At 57.3% G+C, this 15473-nt stretch overlaps 1 protein-coding gene across 1 annotated transcript in view; it reads left to right on the forward strand.

Moving 5' to 3' along the window:
• Positions 1–1234: 1234 nt before the first annotated feature.
• Positions 1235–15473, forward strand: part of GALNT9 (polypeptide N-acetylgalactosaminyltransferase 9) — a gene marked incomplete at its 5' end in the record, with an annotated part of 94473 nt that continues 80234 nt past the window's right edge. The window contains one exon of the mRNA XM_081252263.1: positions 1235–1475. Within this exon, the coding sequence (XP_081108389.1) occupies positions 1235–1475 (241 nt within the window). The remainder of the gene's footprint in view (positions 1476–15473) is intronic.

The following is a 15473-nucleotide window of genomic DNA, read 5'->3' on the forward strand; positions in this document are numbered from 1 at the left end:
GAGCACCAACTAAACATCAGGCACTGGTGAGACAGCGTGAAGCAGACAGAACCCCCTGCCTTCTGGCCGCTTAGTTTCCAGCGGAGCCCAGCTGTCTCATCTATAAAACGCGAGCTTGGGGCTAGATTGGAGATGGGAGTAGGGACGCGGTGAGCCGGGTATGCTCTCCCCTGAGGTCCGAGGACCCCGACCTGGAGCACCCGACGCCCAGGGTCTGCGCCTTTTCCCCCTCCTGGTGGGGTTCGCAGTTCTGCCTGGAGGTGCCCCTAGGTACCACCGACTCTCAAGCGCGGCCCACCCGTCCTTGGACTCAGCTCTGTCCAGCCTTCAGCCCCAGAGAGGGGCAAGGGGAGGGAGGCCGGGAGTAGATTCAGTTTGGCCTAGGGGAGGGGGAGACAAGCCACCGAGGTGGCTTTGACCCTACTGTCCCCCCTCCTCCTCATAAAGACGCCGCCGCCTACCCCTGCTCATCCGCGCGGACTACACCGCCTTCACTAGGCGGTCCCCAGGACCCCGCTTCGGCCGGTCAAGTCCGGGGAGGGGGCGTGGAAAGAAACTGCGCGCGCGCTCCGCACCACCACCACCCCCGCCCCCGCCCCCGCCCCCGCCCCCGCCCGGATGCCCTTGGTCTGGGTCCCCTGAGCGCGAGGCCCCGCCCCACCCTGCTCGGGCACCCGGAGCGCGCGCCGGACCTTGCGCCCCGCAGGGGAGGGAGGGGAGGGCAGGGTGGTCCCGGAGGGGGCGTCCCGGGAGGGCGGGCCTGCGGGGGAGGGTGCGGGCTCCGCTTGCATGCTGATGAGCTGGGCGGCCGCGTCACTCCGCACCGGCGCCGTGGCGGCGGGGCGGGCAGGAGCCGCACGCCAGCCGAGCGCCAGCCGGCCCGCACCTCCGTCGTTTCTCCGGGCCCCGAGGACCCCTCCCCGCCGCCCCCGAGACTGGGCCGCGCCCCTCTGCGGAGGATGCCGGGTGCCCCCTGCATCCGCGGCCCCGCGCAGCCCCTGCGCGTGGGGAACACGGGAGGCGGAGGGGCGTGCTGAGCCGGCGCGGGCGGTGCTGAAGGGACAGCTCCCGGGGACGGGCGGCAGAGCGCGCGGCGGGTCCGCAGCCCCCAGCCCGCGGCAAGCCGGGCTGGCTCATGGTCCCTGAAGCAGCGGGCCAGACGGAGGCTCCTGCGGCCGCCGGGCCCACGGGGATGCCCCGCGGGTGAGGCAGCCCCCGGCTTTCAGCCGCGTTCATGGCGGTGGCCAGGAAGATCAAAACTTTGCTGACGGTCAACATCCTGGTGTTCGTGGGCATCATCCTCTTCTCGGTGTACTGCCGCCTGCAGGACCGCTCAGAGGGGCCGGTGCAGGTCGTGCGCAGCGCCGACCGCCGGGTGCGCAGCCGGCACGCCACGGTGGGCGCGCTGGCGGAGCGCGAGGCCATTCTGCAACGCCTCGACCACCTGGAGGAGGTGGTCTACACCCAGCTGAACGGTGAGCCGAGCCAGCGCCGCGCTCGGGACAGGGGCGCTGGGCAGGGGGGAAGCGTCCCCGTGCTTGGGACGCTGCACTGCGCCCGACCGCTAGACCCTCCGAGGACCCCAGGAGTCCTATGGCCAATCAGGGCTGGGATCGAACTCCTGTTTCTTGGGAGGGAATTAGGCAGGAGGCCGATAGCGATGAAGCCTCCGTGTGGCAGAGGGCACTGGCCTGCTTGGCCACTCACGCATTCACTCGCCCAGTGGACCCTTGAGTACTGCCCGCCCCCCAGCACACATGAGGGGAATCCGCCTTGTCCCCCGAGGGGATGTGAGAGAACTTCTAGAGGTTGTAGGACCTGCGTTAAGAGCAGGCGGTGCCCAGGACAAGAGCTGTGATGCCCCGGGAGATGTGGAGCATCGGGGCTTAGCCCGGACTCACTCCCATCCCTCGGGGAGGAAGTGCAGAGAGGTGGGGTGGTGACAGTGCCCTTCAGAGGTGTCCTTTAAATGTTGGTGGAGAAAGGTACCCCCGGCCACTGGGCCCGTTCAGCCCCCTGTCCTGGGGATGCTAGGGGCTCACTCCACAAAGAGCCGTGGGCCACGTCTGAGGCCGTGAGCCTGTGGCTCATGGATGAAGAGACTCCAGGGCCTAGCAGGGGCTTGGCAGGTGTTAGTTACCTAGATGAACCCTGGAGTCCTTGGGAGCTTCTACAGGAAGCCCAGCTCCTGGAGGTGGGCTCCTTGTTTCATCCCAAGCAGGTGTGGGTCACCCTGAGAGTCAGAGTGGGAGCCAAGGAGGGTGAGGGCCAATGTGCAGCCGGGGGTGAGGGGAAGGGGGGAGGAGTACTTTTCCATTTGGGGATGCAGCGGAGCAGAAGGAAGCGACTGCTCCCCCCTCGGTTCACTCGGTGCCGAGGTACAAGGGGGAAGGAGGCAAGTTTGTGCTTACCTCATTCGTGGGCTCCCCTCTGTCCTGTGCTATTCTGGTTTCTGCATCAGCAGACCCAGCAACACCCCTCAGGCAGCATCAGTAACAGCTCCGGCAGGAGCTGTCTGGGAGCCAGCTTGCACAGGCAGGGCCTGTTCTGCATGTCGCCCCCCCCCCCCCACAATGTGAGGGTCATCTCAGGATTTTCTTCTGGAGGCCCAGCCGGCCTCGGAGCAGCGGCTCTGAACCCGAGACTTGGTGATGCCTGGGAGGCAGGAGTTGTCCGCAGCCTTGCCCACCTGCTCAGGGAAGGCAGAGCATCCTCTGACTTCCCAAGCACCTTCTCACCACCCCCGAACTCCTGGTTTTTCTCTGGAGGTACTTGTGCTGGGCTCCGTGGCTTTTCTGATCTCTCCTGCTCAGCTGAAGCCACAAAGGGAGAAAAGTTTGGTTCAACTGCCACTTGACCATTCCGGCAGTGATTCATCTCCGGGAAGGCGGCGTGCCCCAGTAATAGCACACAGCTTTATTGAAGTGTACTTGCCAGGGTGTTATGGTCTGTTTTATGGGGAAATCAGAGGATTATATAAAAACACTGGCAGCGCGTCGGGCTGTGTCACATCATGACGGCCAGCCCAGCACCGAGAGCCGTTCTCCCCACCCTTCAGGGTGAGAAGGGACCAGTATTCTTGGAGGCAGAAAAAGCCAAGACCTTCGACCGACTGTCCCGACACTGATGGGAGATGGTGAAGGGCTTCGGGAAAGTGGACTGTTATCCCGAGGCCCGCCCCAGCCTCTCCCTCTCCTGTCTCCCAGCTCCTCCCTCCTTCCTCTCTCCCTTCCCCTTGCTCTCCTCTTCCCCCTCCTCCCACCCTTTCTCCTCTTTTCTTTTTAAAGTCTTTCCTCCCTCTTCCCTTCAGCAAACCTCTTCCTCCTCATCAGTGTCCCTCTCTCCTTCTCCTTTCTCTACCCACCCCTTCCTCCTGCTGTCTGTCCCTGTGTCCCCTCCCCCCAACGCCACTCTCTTTCATGAGTCCATCTTGCATCCCTCTCTTAGGCCATAGCATCTTACCCAGGGGTCATTCAGTATTTGTTCCTGGAAATGACAAGAGAGCCCCACTCTAACACTCATCCCAGGTCGGTCCCTAAGGATAGGACAGTGCAGGAGTGGGGTTGACCGTTGTTCACAAGAAGCTGTGTGAAAGCCGCGCTCACCCCTTCAAACTGGCACCGATTCCTGTGTTAAAGGATGTTGAAGAACGGCAAAGAATGCTTCCTGGAAGAGGCGAGCCGCTGCCCTTTGCACTAGAGTCTGTTGTGTTTTAGATCCAAGAAATATGAAATGGATTCCTGGCGTTTCTAGTCGACGCTAATTCAGCTGAGTTTAGAAAGGAGAGGGAGAAACCCAAACAAAATTGATTTATGGCTTATATTTCCTTTGCTTTGACTGCTTTCTAGAAATACCTCTCCTGGCTTGAAGGAGCTGGTGGGAAGGAAAGGCTGTCCCTGGGAGCAGGGCCCAGAGGCAGGGTATTCTCCCCATCTCTCCCCACACCCTTTCTTTAGCTGGTCCAGTGACCTTTACTCGAGATGTCTTCTTGACCTCAGTAAAGACTTACTAAGTGGTGAGTGTCGATTCAAATTCACAGGCCCTGGGGGACATATTCTTTAAGGAAATGCAGTGGAGTCACACCCTGTATGTACACGAGAGTTCGCTTCTAAATTCAGTGCTCAAGGCAAGAAAAAATGTGTATAGACAAAAATCGTCCTTCTGAATATCTTAAACTGCACATAAAATACATTATCCCTGGTTCCGTTGCCTGCAACTGGCACAGTGAGTCTTTCGAAAGTGGAATTGGAGAACCTCTAAGCTCAGTGAGAAGGGAAGGAGAGTCGCATTCAGTTGATCGTGTGTTCAAGCCCTTCTGCCTTCTTATGACCCCTTAGGAGCAGAGGCTGAATGCAAGCTGGGGATGGGATGGGAGGGTTTCCATTTGGGTTGGTTGGTTGGTTTTTAAAATTCAGACACATGTGCGTTAATTCCCTCTAACCAGACCCACCCCAGCCCAAGTGCTTTACAGTCAGAGGTCAAAGCCATTACAGTCAGAAGTCAAAGGCATGGGCCCATTGTACAGATGGAAAAGCTGAGGGCCAGTGAGACAGAAGGACTTGCCCCAGGTTGTTTAGAAAGTTGGTGGCGGCAGCTGCTAAAAGCATACTTGCTTCAGAATGATCTACATTTCTGCACTTACTAAAAGTTCAAGTTAAAATAGCAGAAGGTCCAATTGTGGTCTATCGGGCAAGGGCCTTGGGCATCTCAGGTGCAGGCCCCCTCCCGCCAGCCCTGCCAACGCCACTTCCCCTCCATTGGGAAGAGGTACTTGCTGCCCCTGCTCTCTCTCAAACGAAAGACATTCACAGAAGCCTGGTACTGTTTTACCATATTTGTGCACAACACCTGTTCTGCTATTCATCTCAGGGTGGGGATTTTTGTCTGTTTTCTTCACAACTCTAAATGCCAAGGGTCTAGGGAGGTACCTTGCATATAGTTACTGCTCTATAAATACCTGTTGGATGAGCGAGCGAGCGGATCTTTCTCTAAACAATTGATTGTTTTTGTTTAGAATAAATTTATTTTAAAAGGCAATTGCAAATCACCACTGTACCCATAAGCAGGAGGGGACTATGTGAATGAACGCAATGGAAACAAAATCATGCTCTTTAATTCCAGCGTGACGCAGCTGTCACCGGAGGCTCTGAGCCAGAAGCCTGCCCTCTCTTTGTTAAAAGGGAGATTCTCAAGTATGGGGGATATATTGGCATGAAACCAAGACTTTCTCCTTGAAGAAATCGGGAGATTGAGACAGACTTTAAAAGGGGATAAGTCGCAGGGCGCGCGTCAATGCTGTTTAACACCGTGTTCATTTTCTGCCAACAATCCTGTCCTGCGTGCCGGTCCTGCCAGGGTTCCGACCCCACACTTTGGGAAGCCCGGGTCTGCATGAGAGCAGTGGAGGGGATGGTACGGGGGTGCGGGCATGGAGGAAGGGCTGGGAAGAGTGGGGAGCTGGGCTGTCATGTTGCCAAGGGGCGTGTGTCCCCGAGGCTGCCTCCGCTGCAGCGGGGCCCAGGTTTCAGATTGAGAAGCTGAAATCCTACCAAGAGTCTGAGCACCATGAGTTTTAATAATCGAAGCTTATAGGACCTGGGACCAGGAGGCCCCCTGGGGAAGGTGAGAAGCAGAAGGGTGGAGGGAATGCATTTACCTTGGACCCTCGGGCCACAGAGGGAACAAGTATCTCCTCGTGCAGCCGTCCTCCCCGTGCTGTGGTGCTTGCTTTGGCAGTAGGCAGATGTCACAGCTGAGAAGCTGAATTTGGGGAGGCGTCCAAGGTTTCCCCACCTGCGACGGGGATTCAGACGTCACACTAGAGCACAGGCCACATGAGGACAGCGAGTGCCTCAAGCTCTGGCACCGGGAGGTTGCCTCATCAGTACGGTTTACGTGACAAAAGTATGAATGACATGCTTGGGTGGAGCCTGCAGGAGAGTCTCGTGGAGAAGGGGCTGGGTGGGAGTCTGAGGAGCGCATGGAAGGTTCTTGAGGCCTGAGAGGGGCTGGCCGCCCCACTGGACCACCCCTTGCCTCCGTGGCACTCCTGTCCCAGCCCGCCCACCCCTGAGAGCCCGCTTCTCAAGAGGGGTTTCCAAGCCCCTTCTGTGCATGAGCAGCTCCATTTTGAAGACCATATTCCACCTGTAGGGCATGTGCATTTCATCAGAAAGCTTTCCCTAGTCACTGTGAGTTTTAATTCCAGAAGTAGCTCCCCACTGGTTCTGGGGCCTTTCCAGCTTGAGTTCATCTATCTCCATGCGCCTTGAATCTGCTTTATGAGTTAAACTGTCCTGCGTTGCCGATCCCAACAGTCCAAGCCACCGTGGCTGAAAGAATAGCTGCCGTTCGCTCGGGATTTAATCACGGGTCCTGGCAGGTCTTGCTTCAAAATGGCAGCATTTAATTGGTTGGCCGTTTCCCACCCACCCACCACCGGGTCATTAATTGAGTGGCCTTATCCCCCTGCATCCGTCTCACACCTCCCCCACTGTTGTTGATTTACTACAGAAAGTGAGAAGGTAGTCGGTGCTCCCAACAGAAGCCCAGGCCTCACACAGCCTCGGCCGGCGGGGTGTTTGACAAGAATCACCTTTTCCCTTCTCCTCCGCTGGAGCTGCCTGCAATTACATTTCACTCACCCTGAGAAGATTAAGAGCATGTTGGTTTTGCTTTTTTTTCCTCTTCTTTGCCTGTGATCCTCTGCCTGCTGGTCTGGCTCTGACCCCAACTGGCCACACTGGTGAGTCAGAACAACCGAGGCCACTTCCGGTCACAGAGGTTAGCGCTGTGCAGACCTGGGCCTTGGCATTTTCAGGGGACGAGAGGCAGGGATGCTTCACCCTGAGATAAACACACCTCACGTAATTCCCTTGGGAGGAGCGGACCTCACCCGGGCTGGCTCTATCCACAGACTTCTGTCTGCAGATCCAGTGGGGCCGCGCTTCTAGGAATAATTCATGCACGCGCTGATCCCCGCCCCGGGAGTGTGCTGGGGCTAAGTGATTGCATTTACAATTCAGCTCAGCCATCTGCATATTTCAAAGTTTCGGCACTATATTCTGAAAGGACAGCTTATCCTTCGTTGGCTGGAAACTCGACAAAAAAAAGTCTCTATCCGTTTCCATATTCGATGTCCCACTGAGGACATTCCCAGATGGGGTCCAGGTCTTGGAACAGCTTCTTGGTCAGCTCCTCTGTTCTGCTCTCAAAAAGCACAGGTACCCTTGAAGGGAGGTTGGCCAGGTGTCAAAGGAGGGAGGGGCAAGGCCGATTCACGGGAGCGGGGTCCTCGGAAACCCCCCTGCAGGAAGCTCTCCCTCTCTGGAATGATGGAAAATCTTTTTTTTTTTTTTTTTTTTTTTTTTGCGGTACACGGGCCTCTCACTGTTGTGGCCTCTCCCATTGTGGAGCACAGGCTCCGGACGCGCAGGCTCAGCGGCCATGGCTCACGGGCCCAGCCGCTCCGTGGCATGTGGCATGTGGCATCCTCCCGGACCGGGGCACGAACCCGTGTCCCCTGCATCGGCAGGTGGACCCCCAACCACTGCGCCACCAGGGAAGCCCGATGGGAAATCTTTTATCCGTGTATTGTTCACTCCTCACGTGTTCCTGATGCTGAGTCAGGAGTGACTGAGGCACAGGTTCCTGCCTCTCGGGGCTGACGTCCCAGGGGGGACGTAGTGGTGGGATTTGGAGCCCTGCACGCTGGCACCAGGGTCCTTGCCCTGGACCACCTCCTTGGGGACGGACTGGGAAGACACCAGCCTGGTCAGCTCGGTGGTGAGGGCTTATGCCTCCGGCTAGAGCGAAAAGAACTGCTTGTACTTTTAGCAGAATAGTCCAGTCAAAGCCAGCTCTGGGTGCAGCCTGCATCTGCAACCCAGCAAGCCTTGATTTTATTTCAGAGGAAGAAAGTAACAGAAAGCGCCTGGGTTATGCAAGGGACTATTTTCACACTATGTGAGCAGACTGTGGAAAATGTGTTAATATTCCATGTGCTTGAGCTCTTAGCAGTGGACGCAGGGAAGGAAAAAAGCTTATCTTCCTTGGTGGGGCGGAGCTTTGCAGCTAAAATGTGGCTGCAGAGCCAGACCACCTGGGTCAGCAGCCCTGCTCCCTGCAGCCTTGGGCAGTTTCCTTCACAGCCTTGCTCTCAGTTTCTTCACCTGTAAAATGGGATGAAATACTAATTATCTCTCAGTATCACTGTGAGAAGTGAGGGAAGCATGTGAGCTCTTGGGCGATGCCTGGCACGTGGGTCTTGCTCAGCCGACTTGGCTGAGAGCTCCAGCTCTCCTTCTGCTTGTCCACCGTCCCCTGACCTTCCCCCCACCGACTCCGCCAGCCCTGTGGTTCCCTTTCTGATGCAGCCCCACCCCTGCAGAAAAACGCATGGCCCCCAGGCATCCACGGGAAGTTGGGGAGTGGGGATCAGGGAGGTGGATTCATCCAGTTCACACTTTATTCACAGAACCAACGCTGGCTGTTGTGCAGAGCACAGGACAGGGTGCCCAAAGCTCAGAGCCTGGGTGCCTTCCTCTCAGAGTTTACAGCCAGGTAGGGGGGAGGCAACTGCCTGGCGTTCTCTGTTCTCTAAGGCAGTGAGTGTGAGTGACAAGAAAGAGCTTTGTGTTGCTGGGCTGTGTTGAAGGTCAGGAGGGTTTCCTGGAAGGAGAGGAGTTTGGAGCTGCACACTGGAGTTGGATAGATGACCCAAACCCCAACTGGGAGACCGTGGCAGGTCAGTTCCCCTCGCTGAGCCACGGTTTTCCCATCTGTGAAATGGGGAGGGTGATCATCCTTCCATGAAAGGATTTTTTTTTTTTTTGCGGTACGCGGGCCTCTCACTGTTGTGGCCTCTCCCGTTGCGGAGCACAGGCTCCAGACGCGCAGGCTCAGTGGCTGTGGCTCATGGGCCCAACCGCTCTGCGGCATGTGGGATCTTCCCAGACCGGGGCACGAACCCGTGTCCCCTGCATCGGCAGGCGGACTCTCAACCACTGCGCCACCAGGGAAGCCCCATGAAAGGATTTTGAGGTGATTAGACAAGATGATACATGTGAAAGTGCCTGACACATAATAGGTCCTCAGAAATGTGAACAAAGACAATGGAAGGAAAAGAATTGAAATGAGGCAGAATTTGGACAGATGGCTAGCATGATGCCTGACACATAATAGTTTCTCAGTAAATGTCTGTTCACTGGATGGGTGGATGGATTTATAGTTGGGGGGAGGGAGGGAGGATGTTTGAGTGGACAGGGGGATGGGTGGGGAGGTGGATGGATGATGGATGAATGAATATGGGAGGAGGACAGGGGGCCAGGAAGGCGGGGGCCCCGCGCACCCTCGTGGAGGTGAACAGCTGGCCTGGCGCAGGCGTGAGGAGGACAGCCTCGTATCCGGCGTGGTGCTGGTGTAAGGGCGGCCCCGCCCTGTGGCACAGTCAAAGAGCGCTAGGCACTGCCCGGGGCTGCAGGAAGCCCTCGCTGCCCCCGTGAACAGGGCTGTGAGGCACGTGCTCCCTCCCGGGCTGCAGATATCAGAGCAGCTGGGAGTGAGTGTGTCCGGAGAGCTACCCAGAGAAAATTCACACGGTTCTGAGACCTGTGGAAGTCACACTGCCAAGCTCTAGGCCTCCATCTCCTCGCTTCCAAGGTCCCTCCGCTGCTGGAAGGGCTGGCATCTCTGTTCCTGACCTGGTGGCCTTTGGGGTCAGAAGGACCCAAGAAGCAGGGACCTGCTGGTCCTCAGTCAGGGCCACTTAGAGCAGGTATCTTCACGCTGCACCCCACCTCCCTCCGGAAAGGCAGCTCTTCCGGGCCCAGGACTCTGCCCCCGACCTGGGGCCCTGCGGCTGGAAGGGCCTCTGGGGATTAGAGGGAACCCCCTCGGGCCGGTGGGTACCACAGGTCCCCAGCCCTCTTCCTGGTCTCACTTCATCCCAGCTCTAGCGAGGAGCCAGGAGGCCACAGAGCTGTGTTCAGTGAACTTGGAGCCGTCGAGGGCGATTCTGAGGGTGGGTCGGGGACAGGCACTGCTGGTCTGATCTGTCCTGACTCAGCAACCAGCCCTGCTCACAGCGGTTCTGCAGATTGGAGCCTGCAGACCGTCGCCCAGCAGGAGCTGGTCTGCCTACTGTAGCCTCGCCCAGCCATGCGTTCCCTCCTCCGCCCAAGCCACGTAACTGTGGTCGCCGTGCCTGCCCACGTCTGGCTGCACCTGCACCACTCTGCCCTCGGGTCTTCCCGAAGGCACTTGACAGTGGGCCCATGACTCTCCTGTCTTGGTGGGAGTGGCTGGGATGCTAAACGTGGGTGAGAGAAACCCAGACGGCAGGGAAATGCGAATAGCCCTTGTGTCAGGAGACATTCGACTGTGTGTTGCCAGAAGGACAGATAACACAAGCACCTGTCGTCCTGAGTGTCACATGCGCCATCTCGTTCAACCCCACAGCAGCCCTGGGATGGGGGCACTGCCCCCTTCACCCCAATGGAGGCACACAAAGGCTGAGCGTTTCGCCTGAAGTTAGGACGTGGGTGAAGGTGGGGTTTGAATTTTGGTGGCTTGGCTCCAGCCCCCAACTCAAACACATTCCAGCTTTATTTAGGGTGGGCGGGGGAGGGGTTGGACCAGGAGCAAAATGAGACATCGGACTCGGCCCCGGCCTGCTCTGGGTGCTGGGGAGCCCAGCACCACAGCCATCCAGCTGGCTCAGATTTGAGGGCATTTGAGTGGCTGATACACATTTAGAGAAGCCCTTGACTTGAGACTTCCTAGTTGATGCTAGAGCGGATGAAGGCTTTGTGGGTTGTTGGGAAGGAGTGAGTGTATTTTGCATGAGAGAAGGACATGAATTTGGGGGGCCAGTGGTGGAATGCAATGGACTAAATGCAATGGAAGTTGAGACTTCCTAGTTGATGCTAGAGCGGATGAAGGCTTTGGGGGTTGTTGGGAAGGAGTGAGTGTATTTTGCATGAGAGAAGGACATGAATTTGGGGGGGCCAGTGGTGGAATGCAATGGACTAAATGTCTGTGTCCCCCAAATTCCTATGTTGGAGCCCTAATCCCAGTGGGCTGGTGTTAGGAGGTGGGGCCTCTGGGATGTGGTTAGGGGGAGGTGAGGTCATAAGCGTGGCCCCCATGATGGGATTAGTGGCCTCATAAGAAGAGGAGGTCGGGGAACTCATTCCCTCTGCGTGCACACACCGAGGAAGGACCTCTGAGGACATAGCAGGGAGGCTGCCATCTGCAAGGCAGGGAGAGGGTTCTCATCAGGAACCAAGTTGCTGCCTCGAGCTGGACTTCCAGCCTCCAGAACCGTGAGAGACAGATGTGTGCTGTTAGGTCCCCTGTCAGTGGTACTTGTTACGAAGCCCAAGCTGACTGAGCGGGGGGCACCGTGCAGCGGGGCGCGCTGCATCTTCAGGGTTGGCGCGAGCTCTTAGGCTTGTCCATCCTTCTTTGTCTGGAAACACACTCTCCAGACGGAGCTTGGGGCAACACCCCGGCTCCAGTTCCGTTTCCTTCGGTGGGCGCCCTGCAGTGGCCCATTCATTCATGCATGTGTGCCTTCATTCATTCATTCCTAAGCACCTACTATGCACAAGGTCCTGGGGCTCTGGCCTGAGCAAGGCAAGCAGCCCCTGCCCCGGGAGGTCAGCAGCTAGACCCAGGGCGGGGCCGGGCCCTCTGTACCCACCCAGTGGGGCTATGGGGACAGAGCCAGCCTCACTCTCTGGGCTGCCCAGACTCTCGGCTCCCTGGGGACCTGAGTCGGGGCTCTGAGGTCTCCTCCTGCCTGTGACCCCCAGAGCAGGGCTGGCCCACGGGACAAGCATTTCCCGGGAGATTCTGCCGTCGGGACCGGAGCCCGATGCGATGGGCGTGGGGAAGTTCGGGCCCCAGCCACCCTGACATCCTTGGGCAGCTTCGCTCAGAGCCAGGTCACCACCGAAGGGACAGGACGCCCAAATGTCCCCCGTGCCCACTCCCCAGCAGTGACCAGGCCCAAATTTGGGGCAGGTTGGCACAAGAGCTGGCCGAGGGACATGCCACGGCCCACGTGCTTTACAAAGTGAAAGAGCTAGAAACGCATTTCGCCAGATTTTTCCAGTCATCCCTTATCTCCCAGGCTTTGGCCCCATAAATATTCATATTAGTTGAACATGAGTATTATGTATGAAGATTTATCAAATACTATATTCGTCTCACTGAGAATATACTTTACAGGTATTGCCGTGTCCTGCAAAATATTCATGACTTCATAGTTTCAGAAGGGCAGTCCGTCCTCCCACTATTGACAATGTGTTATTGGTTTGGGTCCCCAGGGCATCTTAAAAGACCTGTCTGTGATGGAATTAGCCGTTGTGTTTGGAGAGTGGCTACAACTGAAGCTGGGAGGGACGCTATCTTTGAAGGCGAACCACGGGCTCTCGCTTTAATCTCCTCTTTGTAATCATCCAAATTAATAATCAGGCACGTTAAATCAGCCTAAATTCTCATAGGGGAGGAAAAGAGGGAAGCCGGGGCCACCGTTGCCACCCCTCATCCCCCAACCCCAAGGTCACAGGCACTGGAAGGACACTACCTGGAGCCCGGCAGGTGACGGACAGGTGACAGGGGATTTCTCCACTGCACACTGTGGAGTCCCGCTTGCTGGGTGATGTCAGGAGAGGAGACTGATGGCCTCTTTGATCCGAGGGCAGCGTGAGGACCCACCACCCGGCAGCGCCCGTCTGAAGCCCGTCTCTGTTCTCTCGAGTGTCCTGTTGTGTTTGCTGTGTGCTGGCCATCGTCAGGAAACATGGAGTTGTGGCCTCATTGGAGGCCTGGACGGGCAGGATCTGTATCTGCTCCTCCAGGCTCGGGGTTGGGGGTGGGGGAGGTCTCTTCAGTGGAGCCCCTCCCACCCCGTTCAAGGCCTGCAGTTCCCCAGGCCGTACGGAGGCTGTATGCCCTGCACGGGGGTCCGTCTGGCCCTCTGACTTCCTCCCCGCTGTGCCCCCAAGTCCACAGAATTCAAAACATCCTCCGGGGAAAAAGCAAGTCCTGGACTCATCTCCCAGATCTCCACTGCTCTTCACGTTCGTCCCAGTAATTTCTTCCCGTCTTGTCAGATACTTAGTGCTTTTTCACAATTGATTTTGTTACCTTGTTTTAAATCTTAGTGGTTTTAGGGCGGCGGGTCAGTCCGACTGGCCTGGCCTGTCCCTGTGGGGACCCTGCTGACGGAGTCCCCTTCTCTGGGCCCAGGGGTGTGTGTGTCCCCAGGGGTGTCCCAACACCGAGGCCGTACCTCATGGGCCTGTCCAACCCGGTTCCCAGAGGTGTCTTCATTCTGCTTCTTCCTCTCAGATTATCTTGTGACCGGCAGCCTCTCCACTGGGGCTGTTTCCTCTCTCAGAATATTGGCTTAAGTTGCCATGACAGATGGAAATCAGTGATTCAAAGAGAAGCTGGAAGCTTGAAAGCCACGCTTCCTTCCAAGTTGAAAAATCGCAGCCGCCCACATAGCGCAGGTTTCTGTGCTGGAAAGAGTGGGTTGGCCAAGTGTGAAATGACTCTTCTGGGGGAGAGGATGCTCAGGGGGGTGGTCCTCGGGAGCTGGCGGCTCCATCCACATCCCTGGAAGGCTCTCGGATCAGGATGGGCGGCCAAGTCCTCCTTGGGTGGGAGGCCACTGGCTGGGGAAGGCGGCTTGGCCTTTCTTGCTGCAGTGTTCTCTTATTCCTAACTTGAACCCCCTTGCCTCTCTGGGTGAAGAATTCAGAGTCCCGACAAAACCCCAACTGACATGACCTAACTGCACTGTGCTTTGTTTTTCTTGTGAACATGAAATCCCGAGGCTGGTAGATGTCCTCAAGAGCCCAACCCCATTTGAATTGCAACTCCCCCCTTCCTCTTGTGTGGCATTCCACCTCATGGTCACACGATGGCTGCTCCAGCCCCAGACATTGAGTTCCTAGCTCCAGGTAGGAGAAAGGGGGAAGGGCTGTAGATAAAGGGCAAAAAACAAAAACAAACCCCACATATACCAGCTGAGTCTCTGCCCCTTTTAGACACATTTCCCAGAAATTCCACCCAGCAAATTCCACCCAGCAAATTCCATTTAAATTTTATTGACCAGATCTTGGTCACATGCCACTCCTAGCTGCAAGGTCAGCCCAGGGAGGTGAGCCTTTTAGCTGAATGCATTTCTCTCCAAAACAAATTGAGGTTCTACTAATAAAAAGGATGGAGAGAATAGATGCTGGCCAAGCAACCACAGGGTCTGCAGCTGGCCCTTTTCCTCCTCCTACCCACCCCTCCCTCTCCACCCCCCCACCTCCTTCCCTCTCCTAGGAGCTTCCTGGGGCTGCTATAACAAACGACCACAAACGGGGTAGCTTTAAACAACAGGAATTTCTTCTTTCACAGTCCTGGAGGCCGGAAGTGTGAAATGAAAGTGTTGGCAGGCTGATCCCTCCTGGAGGCTCTGAGGACGTCTGTTCCAGGCCTCTCCCCAGCTTCTCGTGCCCCCAGCAATCCTCGGCAGTCCTTGGCTTGTAGACGCCTAATTCCAGTCTCTCTCTCCCTCATCATGTGGCTTCTCCTTCTGTGTCTCTCTAAATTGTAAGGACGCAGGTCGTTGCATTTAAGAACCACCCTCATCCAGATGATCTCATCCAAAGTCCTTACCTTAGTTACATCTGCAAAGACCCCTTTTCCAAATAACGCTACTTTCACAGGTTCCTGCTGGACAGCGCCTTTGGGGCCACCATTCAACCCAGCACCCCTCTCCACCCATCTAAACCAGGGGCACACCCTCTCGATCTCCAGGGCACCATGCAAAACCTGCAGGGAGGGCGAGAGAGCAGAGGCCCTGCCTGGGTCAGGGGTGGAGCTCTCGGCTGCAGCCCATCGCTGCCCTGTGGAGAAGCAGGCCCATGCGGCCAGCATGCCGGATCCTTCCAAAAAGCTGGAGTCAGGCTTCCACGTGAAACCTGCTTGGGCTGATTTCCAAGAGCACCACGTGGGGAAAACACCATGACCCCACAGCGGCACCCCTGGGACTTCATCCCCACTCCAGCCCCGCTGGTTCCTCCTGTTGGCTGCTCCTCTGCGGGGTCCGGACTGTCTGCATTAGCTGAGGGTCAGCGCCCGAGGGTCCTGAGGCGTGTCCAGCTGCCGGGCACCTCAGAACCCAGGCACCTGCACTCTAGCCGGCTGCCCTGAGGTTCTGAGGTGCCCAGCAGCTGGAGAATCCCCGGGCCAGGGCTCATCTCCAGAGCACCTGGACTCCAGGCCTGGCCCTGCCTCCACCAGCTCATGTGGCTCCTCAGCAGATGCCTTTGCCCCTCCACCCCCCAAACCTCTGGGTCTGACAATCTGTGCTCCCGCCACCCCTGCGGCACCACGGCTCACGTGTGCTGACGGCAGATGAAATGGCTTCGACTGCCCAGCCCAGGGTTACTGGCAAGGGCTGGTGA

This window comes from Mesoplodon bidens (genome assembly GCF_964165515.1).
Source record: "Mesoplodon bidens genome assembly, chromosome: 13".
NCBI lineage: Eukaryota > Metazoa > Chordata > Mammalia > Artiodactyla > Ziphiidae > Mesoplodon > Mesoplodon bidens.